At 42.9% G+C, this 27,146-nt stretch overlaps 1 protein-coding gene across 2 annotated transcripts; it reads left to right on the top strand.

Moving 5' to 3' along the window:
* LOC144230579 (phosphatidylcholine transfer protein) lies at positions 1–25,619 on the top strand. Of its 2 annotated transcripts, none has more exons than XM_077762873.1 (6): positions 1–83; positions 16,500–16,614; positions 19,215–19,294; positions 22,156–22,327; positions 23,198–23,265; positions 24,377–25,619. In XM_077762873.1, the coding sequence occupies exons 2-6, from the start codon at positions 16,572–16,574 to the stop codon at positions 24,434–24,436; spliced, it is 423 nt and encodes a 140-aa protein (XP_077618999.1). In that variant the 5' UTR covers positions 1–83; positions 16,500–16,571; the 3' UTR covers positions 24,437–25,619. The 2 variants fall into 2 exon arrangements, with proteins under 2 accessions (XP_077618999.1, XP_077618998.1); XM_077762872.1 differs by having other exon boundaries at positions 16,497–16,614.
* Positions 25,620–27,146: the final 1,527 nt, after the last annotated feature.

The raw sequence follows: 27,146 nt of genomic DNA, 5'->3' as shown, positions 1-27,146 counted from the left end.
TCCAGCAGCGCGCGCCGGCAGGCGCCCACTGGGAGCTGCTGGTGGAGACCCTGGGCTTCAGCATCTACGGGCTGCTGGACCAGGTAGCGGCCTGCCCGCTGGACGACCCTGGGCTGTCGCTTGCCGGGGCCAACCTCCCCAGGGGAGCCCGGGGCAGCCGCCTAGGAAGGAAGTCAGGGCCGGAGTCGGTCACGCGGAGCTGGGTGGAGCGAGCGCAGGGGCAGTGCCGGCTGCTGACTTTGCCCCTGCGCTTGGGAGGTCATCCGAATTGAGCCCAAGTCTGAGGCCCAGGGCGGAAGTGGTTTGTTGGAGGCTAATGATAGAGTTAAAATGCGGGTCTGCAGAGTCTGAGCCGCATGCACTTGCCTGGTAGGGCTGTGGATCCCTCTCCTGGGTAGTTCCCACTGTTGTGTGTGTTAGTGGGTTGGGGAGAAGCCCAGGGTTTGCCTACAGGTGGAAAGAAGATTGCACTGTTCAGAGACTGGATGTGCAGGGAGATAGTGTGCTTGTGGAGCAATGTGGCTGGGAAGGGAGATACTAGCATATCAGTCACTCTACTGGCTTGTTTCTTTTCGCGGTTGCCCCTTCCTTATAAGGTGCACTTAATAATTTAGTCTGAAGCTTTATGGAGAAGGATTTATTTAAAGGGTAGGAGGAATGAAGTTGGTTATTGAGCAATTCTCCAGGCGCTCCCGGAGGCCTTTGGAATCAGGTAGGAGCTATCCAGGTGGAATGATTGCGTTGCACCTGAGACCTTTCATCACTTATAGTGAGTGATAGTAGCTGATGGCACATGGGATAATAAATCACCTTTAGGCAAGTGCTGTGAAATCAAGGCTTCCTGGCAGAGAACCAGAGTGGTATAGTGTTAGAGTAGGGAGGCTCTCTGAAGGCGTGTGTAGCAGGGCCTCTGGTTATGACAAAATGAACAAGAAGCTCACAGTCCAGCGCAGGCAGAATTAATTTCTGAGTGTAATTTCATTAGTTGGCTTGGTGCCAAAATGGACCTGTTTTCAGACAAAATCCTTTATTCTTCTCTCTGACCATTCTGTTTCCTTACCAGCCCATCCAGGCATTTGCTAAGCTTTGCCAATTTGACTGCTCAGACATGTCTGATAACTGGCTCCCTTCCCTTCCTTTTCCTTTCCTTTGTGGTTGGCACTTTGGATGGTACCTCTCACCTCGAATTGCAGAAGACCTCTGACCTTTCACCTCTCTGATCCCTTCTATCCTACACATTACAGCCTGATTAGGCACGTGAAGGAGAGGCTGTGGACTTACCACTCCCCTTTCACTGGCACTGTTGACTGCACAATGAATACTAAGAGTAACTAACTAATGCTAACTATTTTATTAGCTCACACATTGCATGCTTTCTTGTCTTCCAGGCACCGTTAAGTGCTTCGCAGGTATTGACTTACTCAGTCTTCTTGTCAGTCTTTAATGTATGGCACTGTGATTATCACCTTTTTACCCATATGAAAATGAATGTGCGGAAAGGTTAAGGTGATTGCTCAAGGTCTGAATTAAGATCTGAACTCACCTGTCTACTTCCAGACCTATGCCATGAACAGGCTCCTGCATTGCCTCTCTGAAAGAAGGCAAATGCTGCTGGGTAGACTATACAGATCTTTCTCAACTTATGATGGGAACTGTGGCTCACTGCCCCTGCCCAGCAACAGGAGAAGGTACCGTATCACATAGCACTAGCCCAGGGAAAGAGAACAGTTCCAAATTCAAAGTACCATTTCTACTGCATGCATATTGCTTTTGTGCCTTGGTAAAGTCAAAAAGTAAAAGTTACACTGTCAAGTTGTTGACTATCGAACTGCATGAAGGCTTTTGCCTCAACCCCATCAACATTCTGTTTCTTTTTTTTTAAATTTTTATTTATTTTATTAATTTTTTTTAATGTTTATTTTTGAGAGTGAGAGAGAACGAATGAGTGTGGGAAGGGCGGAGAGAGAGACAGACACAGAATCCAAAGCAGGCTCCGGGCTCTGAGCTGTTAGCACAGAGCTTGACCTGGGACTCATGAGTGCAAGATCACGACCTGAGCCAAAGTCATCTGCTTAACCGACTGAGCCACCCAGGTGCCCCAATGCTTGTTTATTTTTGAGAGAGAGAGAGAGAGAGAGAAAGAGAGAGAGAGATAGCGCGACCAGGGGAAAGGCAGAGAGAGAGGGAGACACAGAATCTGAAGTAGGCTCCAGGCACCGAGCTGTCAGATCAGAGCTTGACTTGGGGCTTGATTTCAAGAAAGTGTATTCATGATCTGAGCCAACGATCAACAGACTGAGCCATCCAGATTACTCTCCTTCTTCCTGTATCTCAATACCATCTAAAGATTTCCACTCTATTGAGATGAGTGAACTAGTTAGGTCCCAACTTGTATTTCCAGCTTTATCTTCCATATCTCATCTGTACATGTCTTGTTTCCAGCCAACCCAGACCGCTCTACCCTTTACTCCAGTGGGCCTGTGCTCTTTTGCTTTTGTGCTTGTGAGCTGAGACAGTGACTGGCTTGTATTGTGTATTGTTATGTTGCAGAGTCTGCCCTCCCCCTCCCCCCTGCTGTGGGGAGGCCATGTATGGTCTTCAGAAGAGTTCCTGTCCCTACTAACAATACTGTATGTCTCATTTCAACCTGTTCTAGGGATATGGGGTGTCATGTTGCTCCCAGATAACTTCTCTAGGTTTAAAGGGCCATGGGATTCCCGTAGGTGTGCCCTCGAGCCTCAGCAGCTAGGGTGGAAGGCCATTGCTCCATGGACACTTTGTTTGTTCTCCATCTGCATTAAAATGTCAAGAGGCCCTATTGGGTTAGTGTATGAACCCTTTCCTAGAACCCTTCATGGGTTCTAGCCTTATCCAGCATTATTTGCTGCCTGGCCCACTAGGCTAGAGCCTCATTTTCTTTCCACTTTGACTCCATGTTTTGTCTTCTTCCTGGAAGAGAATTCTGTAATTTCCAGTTAGTAAATCTTTCCATCTGAATACCACACCTTATCAAAAGTGAATTCATCTTGTCCCACACTCTGTATAGACCTGCATCTATCTGCCCCAAAAGCCCTTTTCAGTCTTGTGGGCCAGTGGTGTTTAATCCACCCTGCCTGTTATCATTATGTGTCTTCTCTTCCACCCACCCAAACCATTAGTGCCTATGGCCTTGGGTCCCCAGGTCTCAACTAGGAGTCAGACCAGAAGACCTTGGTCCCTCTGTCAGTCTTCATCTTGATTAATCTTCTTGACCATTGAGGCAGGTGAATCCAGGTGAGGGTCAGCATTGCAATCTTTGCTTTCTGGGTTTTGAAATTCCAATAATTGGGGTAAACAGAGTGGCCTTGTTTGGATCCCTTTAATTTTGAAGGGCCAACAGGGGGTCCCATTGATCCATCTAACTTTAGATAGTGCTACTTTTGTCTCAACCCCATCAATAACTGCTGCATTCATCCTGCTTCTTAATTACCATCTAAAGATTTCCACTCTGTTGAGATGAGTGCCCTGATTCTCCCCTCTGTCTTACTCTAATTTTTCTTGGGATCTGTAAGACCCATGTAAGGAATACTGACACAGGTACTCTGGTAAGTCGATTGGTTTGTTGGGATTGCTTGAGTTTTGCAGCAGTAAGCTTACATGTAGTACCCATGCAAAAGGGACCCTCTCTATCAAAGTATTTACCATGATTTGGGTAAGGAGCATATTTCATTGGTGAATATCTCCATCATGATAAAGCCAGGCCAACATGACTTGCATATAAAGCATATTAGTGGCTTCATGGTTTGGTGTGGGGTGGGGAAAAGCAGGTAACACTAGGAGTTGTTATGATAGGAAGAATCGGACAGCCACCCTTCTCAGGGTAAACAGATTTTGCAGGGGTTTTATCCACTCTACCAGGTTGACTGTTCCTTTGGGAACAACCTGCTGTGTCTGGATCATGTGTAGCCATTTATGTTGGTCCATCATGAACTGTGACGATGATCTATTATTGCATGTTTTGGAAAGATTGAAGTATAAAGGCATTTTAGTTATCCAGTGTAACAAATAAATTATATTTTAAAATTAAAAAAAGATTGTAGCTCTTTTTTTTTCAGTAGACAAATAGTTTGGAGTCATATTCTTGGATAGATGGCCACTTTTGATATACAGTATTTTGATACTTTTTCATTTTCTCTTTTTCTATTAAATCACAGAATTTTTCAACTTTGAAAGTTTCATTGAAATCATTCTGTCCAATGCCGTCATCTGTTTCATTCACTTTTTATTTCTACTTTCTTTGCCTGCTCTGTTTCCTTCCTCTCCTCTTCTCTTTTTTCCTCCCCAGGTTGTAATGTCAGTAACTTACCACTACATGGTGATTTAGTTTACAAACTGCACATGTAAGTTTCCTTTATCCCTGTAAACAAATCTGTAATATAGGTAGGGACAGGCTAATTTTCCTATTTGACAGATGGAAACAAAACCTAGAGTTGTTAAGTGAATCACACAAGACCTCATAACTAGTAACTAGACATGACTACTTTGATAAGCTCAGCACCAAATATACAGCTTGCTTCAAAGCAAGAATTACTTTTTCTTTCTGGAGGCTAAGCAAAACTAGCCCAGAACAGCCACGTGGTATTATGGGAAGAACATGGGTTTTGGAGGCACACAGTCCTGGGTTAAAATCTCCATTCTGCCCATTATCATTTTTTTTTTTTTTTATTCAGAGAATATTCATCAAGTGCCTCCCATGAGCTATTGCTCTCACAGGCACTGGGGATAAACGATGAATGGAAAGATGCGCCACTGTTCCAATAAATGAGTTCTTGAACAATGAATGACATTCACTAATGAGAATAAACCCATAGTATACAATGATACATTGGGTGAAAAATGCTATGAAGACAGTAAAGTGGGGAAAAGGGATAGAGAGACGGTATGGCAGTGGTGGCCAGGGGTGATGTGATAGATACAGGAATCCAGAGATCCCCTCTGCTGAGGTAACATTTGAGTGGAGACAGAAATGAAGTGAGAGATTGCATCATGCAAATACCTTGAGGAGAAATGTACCAGAGAGTATTTTTCAAAGCTCAAGCACATTAGGATCACCTGGGGAGCTATTAAGACATGACCAAGCCCTACTCTAGAATCCCAGAATTAATTGATCTGGGGTGAGGCTTGGGGAGTCCTTTGAAAAACCCCCCTTTCATTATAGGGGTTGATCATTCTGTTGTCTCCACTTTTGTGTATGTTTGAAATGCTTCATAATAAAATGGTTTGTTGTTTTTGTTTTCAATGGTAAAGCTTCCCATGAGATTCAAATGGACTTGCTGGGTTTTAAATCAATGTAGTAGAGCGAACACTGAGTGCAAAGTCCCAGAGTCAGGCTAAGCTTGCCTTGTTTTCCAGGAAGAGCCAGAAGGATACAGGACTGGGGTGAAGCTAGGGTTGCAGAGTAGCCAGGGGCAAGCCCCACTTATTAGCTGGGTGATATTAGTCAGCTAATATCTGACTATTAATCAGTCAGATATCTTTTCATTTTGAAATCTCAGCTTCCTCATTTTCAAAACAAGGATAATATTTACCTTTCAGAATTACAGACCTCTCAACAATCATCAAATGAAATGGTATGTGGCACAACACAATGATTCTCGAACTTCAGCATGCATCAGAATCACCCACAGGGTTTGTTAAAATTCAGAAACAAGACCCCACTCCCAGTTTCTGATTCAGTGGACTGGAGTGGGGCCTGAAAGTTTGCATTGTATTTCTTTTTGTTTGTGTGTTATTTCTAACCAGTTGCCAAGTGACGCTGAAGCTACCAGTCCAGGGACAATACTCTGAGTACCACCGATATGTGGGGAGCATCTATCAGGGTGCTGAGGGTCAGTGTTCTGACATTGCTAAGGGGGAGGATCTAACATGGTGCTGGGGGGTGGGGTTCTGACACTGAGAGGGGGCAGCGTCCTAGAAAAGCATTGGAAACTGAAAGTTAAGAGTGAGAAAAAAGAATATCTTAAGATAAAAGCAAGACCATTTGAAGACCTCACTCTTACTGATTTTTAAGTTAGCGGCCACCTTAGTAGTGAATATTGACTTCTGAGCTGTGCTGAGAAGTCCCCCTGGTAAGAGGGGCCACAGGTCACTTATAAAAGCATTCCCAGTGATCTGCATTCAGGTCTCCTTGGAGCTTTGGGCTACATCACTATGCCTGTAGACACTGTGACATGCCTACAAAGAGTGTGAAATCAGTGAGCAGAGCTTTTCATCCTCAATTTAGACCAAGTAAATAGTGTCTGAGCTGATGTGGTTAATTGCTTGACTTCTTAACATTTTAAAATCTGAATGTCTGGCACTGTGAGAAGGGACTGCCTGCAGTGTGCCTTTGTTCTTGAATAGGTCTTCTAATCAAGGAGTTTGCTCAGGAGCTAACAACTCTTTTCCAGGGACTGTTCTTTTCTGTGCTGTGTACCTACTAAAATACAAAAAGCCTGGCATTCCTAGGAAAATGGTGTTTAGCCAGCTTGGCTAAGAGAAAATTCAGCCTTTAGGTGGGAAGCACAGATTTAACTCCCACGAGAATAGGTTTACTTCCATCGATGAGAAGTTTCCACCCCCAACCCCCCACCACAGGACAGATCATAATCATCATGAGCATCTTCACTTCCAGATTACAGGACTGTTCTGCCTCCTTCTCCCACCCTTCTACCTCTCTGCTAAGGGAAGAGTAGCTACTGGCATGAGTGACAGAATGATTATTTGACCTGGGACACATATGGAGCCACATTTTACTAGTGGGCAGGGCCACCGTGTCTGAATGTGGAGCACCCATGCAGACTGAGGCCAGCTCTTGTGCTCTCTTTTTCATGCTCTCTGTCTCTGTCTCTCTCTCCCTCTCCCTCCACTTTTCCATTTTCCTGAGCAAGCAACTGGATGGATATATCAGAGCCTCAGGTCTTCCCCTCCTCACTTCTCTCTCCTGATGAGCATGTGGTGTGAGGCTGGGTGAGAATGCTGGTCCCAAGATTTAAATTGAGGGGAATGAGAGTACAGGGGTGAGTAAGACCTTCCACTTCTGTCTGGGTATAAGCCAGGCTTCATATCCTCACCCTGTCTTTTCACCAGATTCCTACAAAGGGGTCACAGGAGGTGACTATTAATAAAGCAAAACTCTGATTTTCATTGGGCCGTGGGGTCTCTTTGAGAGCAGAAGTGACTTGTCAGCAAAAGTTTGGACGTTCTGGATCCTTGGACATAATACCATGCCCATGCCTGGGGGAACAGGGGCTGAATTGGAGCAGTGCCAGGTAGAAAATGGTTCTTCCCATCTGCTGTTGACACCACTTATAGGTGGGAGGAGATTTCTAGTGGGAATTTCCCTTCAGTGGGAAGAGTTTGTTACTTCACAAGCTCACAGTCCCTGGACATAATTTTATGAGGCTATTTCATCCTTCAGGGATATTATGCAAATGAATGTGTTCATGTAAGAAAGGGAGCATCCTTGCAAATACAAACCTTTGAATTTTAGCCTGGGACTTTTAATGTGTTTTGTTTGTATTTTTTTAAAGAGAAAGAGAGGAGGAGAGAGAATAAGTGGGGGAGAAAGATGGGGGGGGCAGAGAGAGAGAGAGAGAGAATCCTAAGCAGGCCGCATAGTCAGTGCGGAGACTGATGCTGGGTTTGATCCCATGACCCTGGGATCATGACCTGAGGTTAAATGAAGAGGTGCCCCTTTAATGTGTTTTTAAGACCCAGAAAAGCTTAGATGTGGTTCCTGGGTGATTCAATCGGTTAAGTGTCTGGCTTTGGCTCAGGTTATGATCTCACAGTTTGTGAGTTCGAGCCCCACCTGAGGCTCTCCACTCTGAGTGCAGAACCTGCTTCACATCTTCTGTCTCGTTCTCTCTGCCCCTTCCCAGCTCTCTTTCTCTCTCTCTCTCTCTCTCTGTCAAAAATAAGTAAACATTAAAAAATTTTTAGAAAGAACCCAGAAAAGCTTAGAGATAGACTTAACAACCTTATTTTGCCATTTAGTTTAGGCTACATACCTGTCCATAGCTACCTCTGGGTGAATGAAAACTCCAAAATATTTGTTCATGTGCTCATTCAAGCAGTCTAGGACCTGTTGAGTGCCTGGTGATACCTGATGAATAAGACCAAGTTTATACCTTCAAGAAGCTTTAAGACCATAAAACAAGCACTTTATATGTTATATAGATCTGTTTCCTTTATCATTTTTTTCTCTCTTTGAACATCTTCTTTTAACATTTCTTCTAGAATAGGTCTGCTGCATTCCCCCAGGTTTTATTTGTTTGAAAAACTTTTTTATTTCTCCTTCACTTTTTTTAAGTTTATTTATTTATTTTGAGAGGGACCAAGGGTGAGCAGGGCAGGGGCAGAGAGAGAGAGGGAGAGAGAATCAGAAGCAGGCTCTGAGCACTGTCAGCACAGAGCCCAGTGTGGAGCTCAATCTCACAAACCAAGAGATCATGACCTGAGCTGAAATCAAGAGTTTGTCACTTAACCAACTAAGCCACTCAGCCGCCCCTCTCCTTCACTTTTGAAGGACAGTTTCATTGGATATAGCATTCCAGGCTGGTGCCTTTTCTCTTGTAACATACTATATATTTTATCCCATTCTCTTTTCGCATGGATGGCTTCTGACGAGATGTCTGGTGTAACCCGCATCTATGTTCCTTTATAGGTCAAGATTTTCTCTTTTTCTTTTCTGAGTTTAAATAGGATCTATTTTGCTAACTAACTTGAATGTAAGTAAAAAATAAATTAATTTAAAAATAAATAAATAGGATATATTTAAGTTTTTTTATATTTGTCCTGTGTGGCATGTTCACGATGGGCAGATTTACTTTGAAGAGTGGTCTGAGCCTGCATGGCAAAAACACCCATGTGATTCAAAATAAAATGTAAGTATCAATCTTATCACACAAGGGTTCCTCTCTTATATGTGTAATTGCAACATGACTCTATAGCAGTTCTGAGTTCTCTGGAGTTGTCTGTTCTGGAAGTGGTGGTGGCATTTGTCTCAAGCAGGGATCACCAAACTTTTTCTCTAAAGGGCCAGCAAGTAAATATTGGAGGCTTTGTGGGCCAGGAGGCAAAGTGGAAGATAGTATGTAGGTGTTTACATAACCACCTAGAAATGGTTAGCTGTAGCTAAATATATGTCTCACCCAGTATACCCACTACAGTCCTGGTTTATACCTGTTGTCCTGGTGAAATTTACATCTCTTTCACTCTCAAAATTATGCTGGTTGGAATGATAAATTATAGGGTCATCCTCACTATACCTGTGCACTTCAACAGCTTATTATTTATCCAATGGTGTATGTGGAGAGGTCAGTGACAATCTGGAGGCAGTATCACAGACCATGACCTTGGCTGTCAGATCACTGGTTGCCAGGCCAGGTTCTGCGATCATTACTTGAGTGACTTTAGGTGAGTTTCACAGACTTTTTTTTCCCCCACAGCTTTATGGAGGTATCATTTGTATATCATAAAATTTACACATTTTAAGTGTACAGTTCAATGGATTTTAGTAAATTTATGGAGTTATGCAGCCTTCATCACAGTCTGATTTTGGAACATTTGTGTTATCCTTGAAAGAAACTTCTTGCCCATTTTTGGTCATTCCCTGTTTCCGTTCCCTGTCCAGACAGCCACCAGTCTGCTTCCTATCTCTGTAGACTTACCTTTTCCAAAATTTTCTCAGAACTCCTTTAGCCTCAGTTTCCTTGTCTGAAAAATGGGTTTCCCAGTGAATCATACTTTATATTATCATTGTGTGGATTAAGTGAGATAATCCAATATTGGTCCAATGACCACTATTCAGTAAGCATTCAATATTAGCTATCGTTATTATTTTACCTAGTTATCTGCAATCCTTAGGGATTAAACCTGCCATGTTTTCTTTAGAGAGATCTAATATATTAAATCAGATTTACTCAACTACCTTTTTTTATACAGTCTTGGTACACCCTTCTAAGTGGCAGCTGTAGATTGATTCCTGTCATTAGAATTGATGTTCTTTGGTGAAAAAATGCTTATTTTACATAACTTCAGAGCCTGTTTACTTGCCACAGAGTGGCTGGAGTTGGTCATCTTCCACAGTCATAGATTTGAGATCTTGTCCCCCACTGAGGAATGAGAATGAACTCTTCTGTGAGAGGCTAAGAAGAAAATTCAGCACACACTCAAAGGTACATTTTCAGGATTAGACAAAGGGGATTCGCCAAGGCTGTCTCATAGTTAGTGATGTCAATGCAGATGAGCATCATAATTTGCAGAGACGGGGTGACACCTTTCTGGACCAGGTGGGGGAGAGGCAAAGGAGATCTAACACGGACTAGTCCTCTGTGGGAGCAGCAAATGTCATGCAAACATTATGACATTTTGACACCTCTCATATGTAAACACATGAGCTCTTACAGAATTTATCCTGTTAGGACAAATAAGTGTACTGTTGGCAGTAGTGTTCTCAAAATATTTTAACCCTGTGAATGCAGTTGAAAATAAAATATCCAGTTCTGTTATGCATTTGATTTAGCATTACTAAGAAATATAACAATCTGATATTTAGATAAGTGATCCAGAATAACAGAATATCTTAAAAATTAGTGATTAGTGATATCAGTAGCAAATTCCCAAACCATGCCTCCACACTCCCACCATTTCTTCATTTATAAAGTAGAGATAATAATATGCTTACCTCACAGGATTATTTCATGTATTAATCACCAAGCACAGTGCCTGGCTTTGTACTTCGTAGATGTTAGTTTTTCTAAAAATGTGGATTATGTTACAGTCCTGAATCCTCAGTTATTCAATATGGAAAAAGGGGATCATCCTAACTACCTTATGAATGAAAATGATGTCTGATATCTGCTAAGTACTTATGTACAAGGCACAATTGTAAGAATTTTAGATGGATTAGCTCATTATCCTCATAATCATGCCCTTAAGTACAGATTCATTAGACCCACTTTGCAGCTGAGGAAAGCAAGGGTAGTGGGTAGAAGAGCTTCAGCTCTACTGGGCTGTGACTCTGAGCCCAATGTGGTAACCACCATGGGGTATTTTCTGGTGTTTGAGATGACTCTGGAATAATATATGTAAAGACAGCAAAGCACTAGTCCATTAAAAGTTATATTATTTATCCCTTTCCATTCCTGCCTTTTCCCTGCTCTGGATCTGAATCTCTACAGAAGCAGCATCTAAAAAATACTCCTCTAGCTGCTTGGAGGCCTGATGGAGAAATAAACCAGGCTTAGGGCCTCAGGGAAGCATCTCAGTGGGAGGTCCATTCTGGGTGGTCCAGGGTAGAAGCAAGAACACTGGCTTTGGGAGCAGAAGGAAGAGGTTCCCAGCCAGGTTTTGCAACTACCAGCTTCATCAGTGGGACCCTTGGCAAGTCACTGACCTCTTTCACTTAAAGGTCGAAGGCCCCTTCTGGCTCTAAGATGCTATGTGATGGGTCTTCTTTACCTTAATCATTAGATTGTGGTTTGGAACAATGGTTTGAAGAAAATGTACAGACAGTAGAGCTAAATAGGAGACACTGATGGAGCAGAAGGGCCCATGTCACCTTCTTTCGGGCTATCCCAAGGACTAGCTGTGGGACTCTGGCAAGTAATTTAGCCTGTCAGAGAAAATGTCTTCATATAAAGATGGAGATAACACTAACATTCCCATCTGCATCACTGAGCTCTGTTAAAGATTACAAGAGGTAATGAATATAAAACTGGAAACTGAACAATTATTAGTATTAGTAAAATAATTGATAGCAGGCCAAAAAGACTGGAAAACTTCAAATACAGGGTACATGGCTTTCCACTGACTACTGGCAGATCACCGGGGGAAGCATGTTCCAAGCTCAAAAGCCAAGAATATGCCTATGCCTGATTTCTTCCCAGGGCCAAGGATATAGTAGGTCCTAGCAAGTTTATAATTTTATAATAAAACTTATGCTAATTTTTTATAATTACAATTTTTTTCTGACTTAGTGGAAGGAGGTGGTACTTTCTATAAAAGGGTGTGTGGAGTTTCAGATATGCAAAATTAAATATACTTAGTGTTGATTAACAGTCGCCATGATCTCTTCCCTCTTCCTTGACAATGCATTTTAGCAATGCTTATGTACATCTGTACTGTTTTAATGGATTTATACATAATAGTTTTTCCATGTAAATGCATCTAAGTCTTATCAGCACTATTGTGGCAGTCTGCTTTTCTACTTTAGAGTAATAATGTCAAATAAAAACAAATCTGGACTTATAAGGAGAAACTTTTATCAAAAAGGATAATTGCAAAGTCAGGAGAGAGATTATCGTAATAGGGAGAACACTTTGACCATAAGATCTGTGAATGTCTCAAGAATGAAGCAAAGAGAATTTTTCTTTTATAGAGATGAGTAAACAAGGTGAGAAACCAGTGTGAGGAAGTGAGATGAAAGGTGGCGTGCCTGAATAGTAGATCAGAGAATATTTTACCTCAAGGCCAATCTGTTCACACGAGGGGCTGTATACTGGCTCAGCCTGAGGGTGGGCCAACATTTAGGGGTCTGGAAGAATGAGAGAAACTTAACCAGTCTGGTTCACAAGCATTTTGTTCTGATTGATCAGTGGGGACAAGCAGTTCAGCTAATCATTTATGAGGCAACACAAGGGAATTCTGAGGGTTTGTGTCTGGCCTTTTCACAGGTAAAAACAGGCAGCATCTGGGAGTCTTATCTAAGTCATACGGGGAATAGTGGTTCTTTGCAACAGGCTCTTTTCTAGAACACAAAGAAGAGGGGAGTTTCTTAACCTTCACTGTTTTTCCAAATCACAGGACTCCTGTAAAATTCATTGTTGGAAGGATCGTTTTTTTTTAAATTAAGATTGCTTTCAGTTGCAAGTAACAGGAAACTGTACAAACAGTGACTCACAGAGGGGTTTATTTTTCTCAACAAGTAGAACAGAAGTCAGTAGTTGATGCCACTGGTTTAGCTGATCAATGATACCAGTAAAACACTGAGTCTTTTTAGTCTTCCTCCTCCTGTTTGGTACCTCTTCATTACAAAATAGCTGCTGCAGCTCCGAACATCCATATTTGAACCAGTGTAGGAGACCAGCAAAGTTATTAGTTGTGTATGTTGCCACAGAGGTTCTCTTAACAAGAAAGAAGGCACTATAGACTATGGCAGATCTTCTGTTTCTTCTGGTCATTGTATTCTACACAGGAATTTCCTGATTCTCTACCACTGAATAATTTTTTATTTTATTTATAAATGGACAATTAGAAAAATATACACCAAGTTTTATAGCATGATACATAAATGGAGACATTCTTACAAATGGCTTTCTGGAGTTGCTTCAGGAAAGCCAAGAACTTCTTGAGGATACTTATTTGGAACCATTTATTGAATCATCCATTGAATCTTAGATGTATATGCAAAGAGTTTATATTTCTAATTTTAAGGAGATCTTACATGTCAGTATAAAAACATTGCCCAAATCAAGGTAAGTTTTATGCCTTTTCCTATCAAATTGTTTGTACAATAGTACCCAATCCTAATGAGATGCTCCTGTGCTGTTGCCAAGAGTATACATTGGTACCAATTCTTAAAACCTTATAAAAAGCATAAAGAACCTTATACTTAGAAAAAGCATAAAGAATCTTTACCTTAAAATCTATCTCTAAGGAGGGTTTCCTAATGAAAAAAAATTAGAATTATGGACCAAGTTTGTTCATATAAAATAATACTTATGCCAGCAATATTTATTTTTGTAAAAATATTGGAAACAAAGTACTGGACAAGAATAATTAAATTAGGTCTGATCTCTCTCCATAGCTTGTTAAGAATACAGGTTATTTAAACCATATTATTCCCATTTTGTAACATATAGAAGTATTTATGTACTTAAAAGAAATATGTCAAATATTACCAATAGATCTTTGAGGATTATGAGGTTACGTCATTTTTATTTTCCTTATTCAGTTTTTTGCATTTTCTAATTTTCCTATAATGAATATTATATCTACAACTTGAAAAATTCACTTTTTTTTAATGAAAAATAAAATTGTGAGTATGTTTGCTGAGATCCTTGTCAGAAAGAAAGAATAAGTGAAAAAGTGCCTTGATCCAAGACTTTTGGCGGGGTCTTCATTACTTGAAAAGAATGTTTTATTGATAGACGAGGGAAGTGTTACCGAGCGTTTTGTTCCTCTGGAGTCCTGGCATTTCTCTGTTCTGCCACGAAGGGGGTGTTTAAAGGAAGCTGTAACAATAGTTCATTCTTCTGTATTCACGTAAATCACATCGTTCTATTTTCTCTTTCTAAGAGGGCTTTCTGTTTTTCTTTTCTGTGATATGCATAGGACTGAGGTCACTAAGGGCAGTAACTAAATTCAGAAGGGGAAGGGAACCAGTTTAAGGAAACAGTTTGTCTTAATTTATCCAGATAACCAAAGTTAACTCAATGTAAGCTGAGATCATTATCTCAGTGCATAATTATCCTTTTGCTCAGTATGTATAGAAAATGGGGCCCCAGTATGCCTGAGCAGGGAACTAATTGTCTGTCTTCCAAGGTTGATTAATAAATGTGTAAGTATGTATAAACCCTCCCTATCTCCCCATCTGGGTGAGGGGAGGGCACAGGAGAGAGAAGGAGGTATTTCTCCTGATGTTTGTCCTTCCTTTAGGGTATCCATGGCACAGCATGTGAGGTGTTTAGATCTGCTAGTTTGTCATTTGCTGGCTGGAAACCTTTGGTATAAGTTCATGTACTTTTAGAGCTGGAAGAACTTTAAGAATTCCATTTCAATTGCATCTCCCATTTCTAACCAGTTATTTTAACAGATAGATGAGATTCTTAAGCTAGGATATGTTTTTCCCTGGGTTATGCCTCCTGAGCCAGGAAGCCCTTGAAGCCTCAAGATCTCTAGAAAGATTCACCATGTTTAAACTCTTGACTTCACAATAAGACCTTGGCATGGTGTTTAAGAGGATAGTTGTATTCATGTTCGATTAGCCAATAATATTGCTTTAGCACATGGAAGAATGTGTCATTTTAAAAGCACCATTTTTGTTTGTTTGATTTGTTTGCTTTTGCATGGAACTTAAGTTAAAAGCTTTTGGTTTAATCTTAACAGTAGTGCCTTTAGGCAAGAGGAGGGTCAGGAATTGTTAGCTGCCATTGTACAGAAAGTGAAATGTGTAGCATGGCCAACTCCAGCCCAGAACCCTCACCGAGGACAGTATGGCCTCATGTGAAGAAAAAAAGACGGGAGAAACCCATATTTTGGAATCTGGAAATGGTCTTTTTTTTTTTTTTAAATAAAGGGGACTAATGTGATTTGAAGCTGCTGTTTTTCTTTTATACACAAATTGTTTAAATAAAAAGGAAGTTGTTGGCAAATTCTTTCTTGGCATTGATAAAAACAATGTGCTGTGTTTCATTATGCCCTGTGGATATCTAAAATAGTAATGTGTCCCCTGAGAATAGCTGATTGATTATATGATACTCCCACTTGGATATTTACTAAGCATCTCAGACTCCAAAGTAGAACTCTTGATTTCCCCACAGCTCACACATAGCCTCTTCCCAAGTGTTCTTCATCTTAGAGCATGGAGCTCCCATTCACCTAGTTGTTTAAGCAGAGATTCTAAGTAATTCTTTGCTTTCTCTTCTCCACAGGCAGTCTGTCAGCACTTCCTGCTGACATGACTTCTAAATATAACTCTAAATCACTGACTTCTCTCAATCGCTGTTGTCACCTCCTTGCTCACATCACTGTCATCTCTTATCTGGACCATTGCACTGGTCCTCAAACCCATCTCCTTGCTCCCTTATGATCTATTTTCTCCCAAACATCAAGAATCATCTTTTTATTTAGTATTTCCCTGTTTAATGTCCCTCATTGGTTTTCCTTAGTAGTTAGAACAAAATCTTTATCCCATTGCCCTGGTTTACAAAGCCCTTTGGAGTCTGGCCCCCACTATCTCTCTGACCTCAGGTCCTACCACTCTCCCCAGTCCACAGTTCTCTGGATCTCATGACTTTTTGTTTTTTGAGCATGCAGGTTCATAAACCTGAAGGTCTTCCCCACACCAGGAATGAGTTTTCCTTATCTTCCCATGGCTGGCTCCTCCTAATATTTAGAATAAGATGTTCTGATAAATGTTATCCCTCATTGAGGTCTTTCCTGACCATCTGATTATATAGGACACCCTTTCTCCCCAAACAGGCACCACTGATGACAAAACTTTCCTTATATCCTATTCAAACGATCTAGATGGCATTTATAGCCACCGCCACCACCACCAATGTCTACAATAAATGTAAGACCCACTAGAGCAAGGGCCTCATCTACTTTTTTATCATCATGTTACCAAGACCACAGAGGAGGTATTCAATAATTGGTGTTGTATGAACAGCTGCTTTTCATATGCTGTGTCTTCTGGCTTCTCTCTGTTTGGAAATCAATAGGTTGTTTTGCCTGTTCTGTTTCTACAGCAGACTGGACTTTATGAGTATAAAGTCTTTGGTGTTCTGGACGATTGCCCACCGGATTTACTTGCGGATGTCTATATGGACTTAGACTACCGAAAACAGTGGGACCAATATGTTAAAGGTGAATAACATCTATTATTTTTTAAAAAAATAACATGTAGAAAATAGAAACCTATTGTTACTTATTCTAGCTAGTAGAAAGCAACAAGTTTAATTTCTACTATGTTATGTTTTATTTTTAATTTTGGCAGGAAAGTCTTAAGTGTTGGGCTGAAATGTGCCTTTGTGATTCCTTGCATTCCCTTAGCAACCACTCTCCAATTTGCTCTGGGGGCTACTTTGTTCTCACTGTAAGTTCATCATCATCTCACATATCCAGGTAGTCATAGGTGGCTTCTTAGAGGAGGTGGTGTCCAAGCTTTGGTTTGGAAGTTGAACCAAAGTTTTATCAAGAATAATAATGCATATAGGTGAGAGGGTGAGAAGGTGAGGGGATGGGTGGCTTGAGGCCATTTGAGGCCCAGAGAACAGCATGAGTAAAAGGGAGGAAGGCATCAAACAGTATGGTATGTTCAAAAACTGTGAATAGTTTGGTTTTATTGGGTTGTTGGGGTAGTAGATCTAGAGGTAGAGTGGGAGGAAGGCCCAGAGCCCCAAGGCAGCAGTCTGGCCACCAGGCTCCAGTTCTTAGACTTTGCCCTGAAAATCAAGTAGGAGGGGAAGAGTGATGCTCTGAAGGAGAATGCCAACTATGAAAGGCATTGAGTAGGGGTTCCTCCTGTCACTTAAAGGTGGGAGTGGCCTCTGCCAAATCAGTCACAGAATAGAACTGCAAAATTAGCCAATGGGCAGGTACACTCTGAAAGACCTTTGCTATAGTCAGGATTTTGGTTGCAAGGAACAAAAAGCTAACAAATGCCAGTGTAAGAAATGGAAAAAGTTTATTGATTTCATGGCATTGAAAAGTCCAGGGCTATCTGACTTCCAGGACAGCTGCATTTAATGCTTAAATAAGTTTTCCACGTTGACTCAGTTTTCTTCTGAGTTGACCTAATTCTCAGGCAGATTCTTATGTCGTGGCAAAGATGGCCACCAGAAGATCCAGGCTTATGTCTAACCATATAAATACCCCACAGGAACAGGAAGGAGCCTTCCACTAAACTGCTCACAGAGGCTACAGTCCCAGAATTTGCTCTCATGGCATCCTGTGGATATTTGCCATGTGTGGTCTCCTAGTGTTTTCCAGTACCCTTTCTATCTAGGGGTAGCTGTGATGCTTGTCCCTTCAAGGGAGAAGCCAGATGTTCTTTGTCCCAGTCTCCTCAACAGCCATGGTTCAGGGATGTAATATAGACATTGCCAGTAAGACACACATGCAGCTTCAATGTGAGAGAGAACTACATGAGGAAGCAGGCAGCGTGCAAAGTCAATTTTCTGGTGATGGTCGGGGCTAAATGTCTGACACTGGGGGAAATAGTTGCAGAGACTCTGATGTTTGGTACTTGATGTCAACCATTCACGCTATGGTATCTAGTCCAGTAGCAGCAGTTTGGCTTTTCTGGAACAATCCTGAGGTTCTAAGCACAACTCTGGTCCTTCCACATATTCTGTGAGCTACCTGAGGGCCTTTACTATACCACTTTTTGGCTTGAACTTGTTAGAGTGACAAGGTAAGCCCCTGGCCAGATGCACCGACCTGAATGAATCACTGTGGCCACATCTTGATCATTTTCCCAGTTCTGAAATTAATGCTGAGACAGTCCTGCTTAAACCACCTAGTTGAGGAGGGGAAGGGTGAAGGAGAATGGAGATCACTGATCCAAGAAAGGGGAGGTGATGCTGAGTATGCAAAGGTCACAGAGGTCTACTTCTTCCCTTCCTCTCAAGGGCTGTCTTTAGTCTCATGTGGTACCAATGGGCAAGCTCTTTAATCCATGGTCTGCTTCTAATAGATTTTCTTTCCAAAGCTGAATTAAAGAATACATTTCCCCCATCAGCATCTCCTTAAGGGGCTCTCATGTTTACTTCAGCAGCCTTGGCTTGCCTCCTTCTCTAAATGGTTAGCATGAAGGCATACTGCACAGCTTGGGGTCAGAGGGTGTGCATGTCATTGAATTCTTTTTCTCTCTCCAGCGAAAGTTAGCTGCTGTTTGCTCACAATAGAATGATGGAATTAAAGGAAATCTGGTCATTGCAGCCACCATAGTGTGTAAAGAAACAGGGGAGAGAAGTGAGACACTTAGGTTTAGCCACAGTTATGTCACTTCTAGCTGTTTAGGAAGGACACTGCCCTCTCTAGAACCTTCATTTCCCAGCTGAACACACTAGACTGGGTGACTCAGTCCAGGGCTAGCTGTCAATTATCTAGAGATCTCAGAAGCAAGACTGTCGGTACTCTAGTGACATCTGCTGGTTGCCCTGATTTTAAAACATGAACGTTTATTTTTGGATGCCTGATTTTGTTTCATTGTATTGTATTTGAGAATCTTGCTTGTGCTATACAATGGACATGTTTTGTTATTTTATTTCTACTGTGTTTTAGTGTCTACTAGATTCTGCCCTTGGGCAACAAGCTTTTAGCATTAATGAATCTGTCTTATTTTTTCCTAGAATTCTGTGCCTTATGAGTTAGTGGTTTATCATACCCTCAGAGATCATCATACCTTGTTAACTGAAGCCCAGAAGGCTTCCAGATACATTAACTTCTTTTGTTCTCCTTAGAACTCTATGAAAAGGAATGCAATGGAGAAACCGTGGTGTACTGGCAAGTGAAGTACCCTTTTCCCATGTCCAACCGAGATGTATCCTTTCTCAAGGCACACCACTACTTGACTTTCTAAGTGTTTCTGTGCCCCTTGGCCATCGCCCAGTGGTGTCACGCCCACAGCAATGTGGACACTGTTGTCCTTTGATTCTTGCAGAAACACCTGCTAAAGCTTTTGCTTCTTGTGTGGCTTTTGGAGACCTCAGAGTGTGATGTCTGGGCCTGACCATGTGGGGCGTCTATGATTGTGGTCACTGGAGGGCAGGTTCAGACTTACCTGAAAAGTTTTCTAAGGTTTGAATTTGTTGGGCTCCATACAAGGGGACCTGGAGAGAAGTTTTTATAGAGTGTTTAATACATTTCCCCAGTCTAGAGGTGGAAGTGAGCACCCAGGGAGGTATAGTGACAGAGACCTGCATACAGACTGCAACTCAGGCCCCCACCTTTCCAGCTCTCCGGATCTCCCCTTCAGATTTATTGACCCCAAAGCAGTCCCTCCTTGACTGCTGACTCTGGGTACTGGGGGTATGCTCCTTCCCCAGTTTCCTTGTTTATCATTAAGACAGTTGAATGGAATGTGGGGAGTTTTAGCCAACACTATAAGGTTCCTAGAGGCCCTTCAAGACAAGCCTCCTACGGGGGATGGAATTTGAAGGACGGGCAGGGTGGGGGCAGGATGACTGATGGGTGAGGTTTCCACTCCTTCACTGTCCACTTCAATCACAGTAAAACCAGGTGTTTTACAGACTGAGTTTCCCCAGACGGTCCTTTCAGCAAAGTGTCTTGTGGATTAAAAAAAAGTTTGGGAAACCACCAAATTTCTAGCTCTGACATTATACAGTTTATATGTTCCTAAATAATTATTCTCGAGAAAGAGAAAGAGTATGCGGGTATATTTTATAGAAATTGCTTATGTGTGTGTTTGTGTCTAAGTTTATGTGTTTACCCTGGCTTCTACTAGATTATAAATCCATGAGGGTTTATTTCTTGGTCACATACTGCTGGGTAGTTTGTGCACATATGGTATGTATTTCAACAAATCGTGGATTACTTAATTCTTAGATTTTATGTGGTTTTTTCTGATCCTGCTGACAACTGTGCAAAGTGAGTACCATCATCCCCATTTCATAGCCAAGGGAACTGAGGCAAAGAGAAGTCCAGAACTTTGCTCTGATTCACCCACTCGTGGGTGGCAGAGGCAGGTTCTGGACCCAGGTGCAGCTGTTTCCAGAAATGGTGACCTTGACCAGGGCATCAGCCCATTGCTCTGACTTCACTGTGATACTGCTGGGTAGATCTTAGAAGTGGACATTTGGGCTACCTGAAGTTCTAGTTAATTGGCTTTCCCGGCCCCACAATCCCACAGTGAAGCACATATATCTCCACTAAGGGTTAAATTTTTGAGAACAGAGAACAGTGCAGTGGAAAAGAACATTCAATAGGACCCAGAGATCCCACACTGACTGTGAGCTTATGCCCTGATTTTGTTGTGTGACCTTGGAAAAGTCCCTTCTCTGGGCCTCAGTGACCTGATGGTTCTCTGGTCACAGGCTCTATCGAATGCTGGACCTCCCAACCCTTCGAAGACCTCTGCCAAGTCTTAATCAATATGTCAGTTAATTTTTCCTCAGTGGAATGTCAGGTGATATCTATCATGAGCTGAACAAGTCTTAGGAGGCCGTGGGACAATTTTGGCCGTGAGGAAATAGAGTCCTGCGGGAGGAAAGCCAGAGCCAAAGCAAATTCATTTCTTCCCCCAAACATTTAAGAATTTCACTCCTCAGTCCACAGAGAGCAGGGGTAACAGCCCATCCCGCAGGGCACCTGAGTGAGGGCTGGGGCCACTGTGGGTGCCGCAGAGACTGAGGTGGTATAGGGCGATGGTTGTTGCTGCTGCAGTAAGTATAATGTGTTATACTTAGAGTGATCTTTAAAAAATTGTTTAGGCTTTGAATTCCTTCTAGTGTGAAACCTAAATTTTTTCTGAGGCCTGTCTAGCTATGAAAGTCTAACTAGGTTTTGGAGCCAGATCTGGGTTTGCATTCAGATTCCAGTTGAGCTATGGAGTGTTTAGCAAGTTTCTCTACTTCTCTGAGCCTCAATTTTGTCGTCTGTAGGATGGGGAAACTTAAACCAAAATCACAGGGACCTTTTCAGGATCAAAACTGATGCTATATGTGAAGCAAATAGTAAAGGCTCAATAAATGGTAACTCTCACTGTTTCTTAGGATTAAATTATCCTCCCTAGAATAGTGCCAAAGACATAGTGAGTGTTCTATGAGCGTTGATTGAGATGAAATGGCTTTATTGCTGGTGAATCAATGTTAATCCAGAGAGGACATCAGCCTACTAAATGTTCAGGTGCTTAGGTTTCTTCCTATGGCCAGCAGATGCAAGTAACATTGCTTGACCATCCTCTGTGCTTAGAAGTCAGCAACTAAAGCTTTGGGGAAGGGCAGGACAAAGCTTATGGGGTACCTGTTCTTCTCTGGTTCCTCCCATGCCCCCACCAAGCATGCCTGCTGAACGGTGTAACCCCCTTTCCTACAGAGGGAAACTTTGCATCAGAAACAGTGAGTAACTAATGCAGAATCATACCGCTGATCAATCTTCTAATATCTCATAGTGCCTTCTTGGAGAAAGGAAGAGTTTCTCTATATAATTAAAAGCATCAAGGACTCATTCACAGGTAGGTAAGGCATGCTGTCAAATCAAGCAGTATGGGACACAGTCTTGCAGAGCAGGTAGAGAGACAGGGCAGGTAAGTGAAGTAACAATATAAGAGGCAAATGCTGGGTGGGAAGAATAGAATCATCTCCCTTTGCCTCTGGCTTGTGGGGTTTCCTGCTGCCCATCTGTAATGCTGGCACTGACATCATGCCTTGACTGGGAGTATAGTACATCTACATCCGGCAGCGGCAAGAGCTGGACATGGAAGGGCGGAAGATCCATGTGGTCCTGGCCCAGAGCACTTCTGTGCCTCAGTTTCCTGAGAGGTCTGGTGTGGTCCGGGTAACTCAGTATAAGCAGAGCCTGGCGATTGAGAGTGATGGCAAGAAGGGGAGCAAAGGTAAGGCAGGGTGCATGGTGGTGCACTGACTCGGCCGCTGTATCGAGACCATGCTGATTGTGAGGCATGTAAAGTGCATGGTGCTTATTCCCTGGGGTCAGAGAATGGGCACAGGTACAAGACGAACAAGGGGCTAACACCTGGAGAGAGACTCCATTGTCTCCCAGAAACCTGAGTGCATGGTGGACGTTCAGATCTGACTCAACCCATTGTGTCCTGACTCTTGCACTGTCCAGATGAAACCAGAACCAGAAGGTTTAGAAACTCACTTCTGGTTGGTCCTCAGGATACATATGTTGGGCAAGAAGGCTGGCAGGTCTGTCTCTGAGGACGCAGCTCCTGCTCAGCAAAAGCCCAGAGACCCAGGCCCCGCCTGCCTGGAGTTCAGCCCACATGGAGGAAAGCTGGGAGCAGAGTAGGGGCCCTCAGCCACTTGCAGTGCTGAAACGAGTGTGGCCTTCTGTGTGAGGCAGAATTTGAACCTTAGTTCTGACGCTTTTCAGATCTGTCACCTTGGACGTGCCACCTACCCCCTCTGAGCCTCCATGTTATCATTTACTAGCTCAGGTTTAATCTTCCCAACTCCATTGTACCATGAAGGTAACTAATGAGAGATATTAAATGAGATACTATGTCCAGGTGTTGAGCACATTGTCAGGCATTCAATGAGCAGCAGCAAAATGTGCCTGTGACTGTGATTTCAACATGTTTACGTATAAATATTCAGGGAGACAGGGCAGAGAAGTCCTCCTGAACCCCGTGCTCCCTCCCTCCTTACTTTCTAAATCTAAAGGGGGACGGTTGGCGGGATTTGTTTTCATCTTTCTAACATTTTTGCTCCTCCTGAATTGTCTTTTCTTTCCCCTCTAGTTTTCATGTATTACTTCGATAACCCAGGTGGCCAAATTCCATCCTGGCTCATTAACTGGGTCGCAAAGGTGAGATCCCAGGAGGCAGAAGGGGAGTGTGTGTTTGACAAATGTTGACTTAGTCCAAGGGGCTGTCAGGCTGAAGAGATGTCCTGTCTCAGGCCTAATGAGGCTCTTTTATGAAGCAGCTTGTTGAGTGACTACAGTGAGGACTGAGGATGCCAACACCCAGGATGTGGAGGCTGGGAAAAAGACACAGAATCCTTAGCTGGAATGTCAGACCCTCCCTGCCAGCACAGCCTGCTGGGATCACTGTCTGGATCCTCCTGACAATAGCCTGCTCCTTGTAGGGAAAATGGGGCCCTTGGACCCTGCCCTGCTTCTGGGGGAGCCTGGAAGGCTGACCTGGCTTGAGAGACAAGCAGAGGTGTCCAAGCCTGGAAGCCCCCGGTTTTGTTACTGCTGTTGTGTTTTGTGTCTCTGTAAGGAGAGGGAAGTGCAGTGGTCCTGGATCGCTGCAGACTGCCTGGGGACTTGGCTTGATGGGACTCATTCAGCCTGCTTCCTGGTGGGAGGGCTCGGCACATTCCCTGGGAGAGTGAAAAGCACACAGGCTTTGAGTCAAACACGAGATTTGGCGTCCGGGCCCTGCTTCTGTGTGTGTAATCTAGGGAAGCCATCAATTTCTTCCCTTTCAAAACTGGAGATGGGTATTACTGATCGTGTAGAGTAGTAGTAAGTAAGGCAGTGTCTGGGGAAAATCCTGTACAATGTTCAACACCAACTAAATAATAATATAACCTAACCCTTTGCCCCCACAACCTCACCATTTTCTAATTCTGTGAAAGAAGTCCTTTCTCTGATTTCTGTGGGAGAATCCCACAACCCAACGTAATCCCATTTCCTGTGTTTTTTCCTTTCCAAAAAATCGTGTCTCAGAAACATCTTAGCTTTCACTAGCAAAAGCCAAGACATACAACCTTGTTGCCTGCTGTCTATTCTCACCTGTGCCTTGGGTCTTCTGTCATCTGCAGCAACGCGCTGTTGAAATAGGACAGGGACCCTATTGTCATATTTAATATACTCTTAAGGCCCTCTTTCATTACCTTTGCCATATCCCAAAGAATCAGGAATAATGTCCATGAGGACACAGAAATAACAAGTCTCCTTTGCTTTGCAGAATGGCGTTCCTAACTTCCTGAAGGACATGGCAAAAGCCTGCAAGAACTACCGACAGTAACTTCAGAAAGAACATCGTGTGTTGGTGTACTGAAGTCGCTGGAAGTGCCACAGCCCAGCGATGCACAGCTTTCCTTTCCCTCTTCCACCTTCAGAGGCTGGCACACTGTCCCGCACATCGTCCCCAAGTGTGTTTGCTGATGCCTGGCTTCCTCTCCCCCTTTCCCCACATCGGAACTGGCTGCCTTCTTCCACTATTGAATGTGGGTCAGATGAGGGAAATTTTGCTGGCTTATTTTTAAAAAGGGGAGTCCTCAGTGGGTAATACAATCTTTCCATTGTGCCATTTTAGGGGGGTGGGTGGGTGGAGGAACGACAACAAATGCAAGGGCAGCCAATCCTGGCAAGCTGGCTCCTTCCAGAATGTGACCTCTTGCAACCCAGAGGGGCTGCTGGGACGCCATCCCCTTCAGTGTGGACTCCTGGTGCCTCAGAATGGGAGACAGGTGCTGATGTCCATCTGTCTGATGCTTTGGTGTGTTGATTTGGCCGGGTCTGAGGTGATAATCTAGCAAGTCTCTCCATTATTTGTACTTGTGGAAGATCGTGAGCTGTTTTGATTTCAAACCAGGATGAAACACATGGCAGGCCTGATTAAGCACTTGATGTGGTAGCCACGTTTTCTCATCACCTATGTCTGGGATTCTCTTTCCCACCTGCCACTGGAGAGAGGCTGACCAGACCTCACTGGCTCTGCATTTTACCAGAAACAGAGGCATCATGATGCTTCTCACTGGTAGTTTGCAAAAGTCAAGAAGCTGTGTGCACAGCTGTGATAAAGTATCTGTATGCAATAATATGACTTTCCTTTTCTAGAATGTTTGGAGATACTGAAAGGATAAGAGTTCACATCCAGGGAAATATTAATTAGTGGATTGTTTGACTCTACAACTTTTTTCTCAGGAATTCTACCTAACATGTCTGCCTCTTCTACCACTAAAGACTTCCAGTTTCCTGTGTTCTCCTGAATTTTGGTAGATACTGTGGCTAAAGGCATAGCCTTCATGATCTCAGGGAAAAATTTTAACCACTGTGTGTGATGGTACTGAATCTTGATTAGTTGTCATAGAACTTCAGGATGTAAAGCCAGAAGCAGAGGATTTTATAAAATGGGATACCTCAACGTATGTGTTCTCTCTGGGAAGAAAATAGATCAAACACCAATAAATACAGAGTGACATAAATTTATCCTGTTTGTAGTTTTCTTTGTACCTTGTTCCTTTTGTGAAAATGAACTAGTTGGGTCTCATTTGTTTGCAAGGCACATCCAACCTCACTAATGAACTTGAACATAAAAAAGAGTTTTAGGTGTGCTTACATGCAAGGCCAGGTGTAGGGTGGCCTCAGGTCGGGGTTGATAATTAGAATGATGTTCGAATTGGCTACGTTTGTCTTCAGGTTATCTTTGATGTAGGGCTGTGTCTGGTGGCAGGATTGTGCTGACAGCAAAGGGTAGGCCCACATCTTCCCAGGCTCTTGCTGAGCCAAAGAAAGGCAGCATTTCTTTCTAGTAGATCCCACACCATCCTATGACTCCTTCTCAACCATGTGCCTGTCCCTTCCCAGTCACTGTGGTCATATGGATAGTCTTATCCAAGTAGTGAATACCTCATAAATTTACCATTAAAAATCATTATCAGTAATATAGCTGGAATTTAAGTTTAGGTAAGTGAAATCTAAAAGTCTCTTGTAACAGAGGGTCAGGTGTAAATTTTAAGTATAGAGGAACTGAAACACAGGCACTACGATCACAGTCTTTGAGCAGAGAATCAACATGAAATGGTGTCCTGCAAATCATATCTTTACACAGCGTTTAATAAAAAAGTATTTTTCCTCCTCTAAAGTTTCTGGTGGCCAGAGTGCGACCCCCTGGGACACGCCCCTCACTCCAGGGCCTGAGGATGGGGGATCCTAACAAAACTGGCAGAAGCCTGTGAAAGGTAAGAATTCTTCACCAGAGTTCGCCCTCCCATTCCCATCTCTGTCTGTGGGGCCTGGCTGAGAGAAAAAGGTAAAGTTTCATGTTGTCCCTTCCTTTCTAAATTCGGATTGGCAGGCAAAAGACATTTGTAGGAGTGAGGTCTTTGAATGATGACTGCTGTACGTGCTTTTGTGTACTCACTGGGTGTCAGACCTTTCCCTCACTGGTTGTCAGGACGATGCTGTCTTCTTGTTTGTCTCATTTTGTGTCCTGAGGACTTGGCTTGGCAACAGTCAGGTTGGAGCCACCGATAATATAAGCTGTACAGAAATGTGGGATGCTTTCCATGTGTGGCTGGGATCCTACCCACTGTTGCCAACTCTCAGTGGAATGGTCTTTCTCTGGGTTATCTCTGGGAGTGGCTGTGGGTCTTGGAGCATAGGATCTGAGCCTCTGGTCCTTATGGGGTTGTTCATTCATGCTGGGAATATTTATTGCTTGTCCAAGGCTGAAACTTGACGAGATATGCAAAAGGACTTTTTTTTTTTTCCACTTTTCTTCTTCTTTTTAAATTAGTTCTGGGGTCAGTCATTGGCCAAACTGGAAGCTGATACTCAGAGCCTGACAAGAAATTTGTTTTAGGCCTTCCCCCAAGATAATTGAAACCATAGAGTCAGAAAGAAGAAAAACATTCTGGCACCTTTGTGTAAGGATTTACTAGAACATTCCAAAGAAACCCAGCTCTGAACATATTCTAGAACATAGGAATCTTCTGATTTCCAGCCTAGTT

The sequence above is a fragment of the Crocuta crocuta genome, unplaced genomic scaffold (genome assembly GCF_008692635.1).
Source record: "Crocuta crocuta isolate KB4526 unplaced genomic scaffold, BGI_CrCroc_1.0 scaffold144, whole genome shotgun sequence".
NCBI lineage: Eukaryota > Metazoa > Chordata > Mammalia > Carnivora > Hyaenidae > Crocuta > Crocuta crocuta.
Note: the sequence above shows the minus strand (reverse complement) of the source record. Positions and strands in the feature narration are given on the sequence as shown.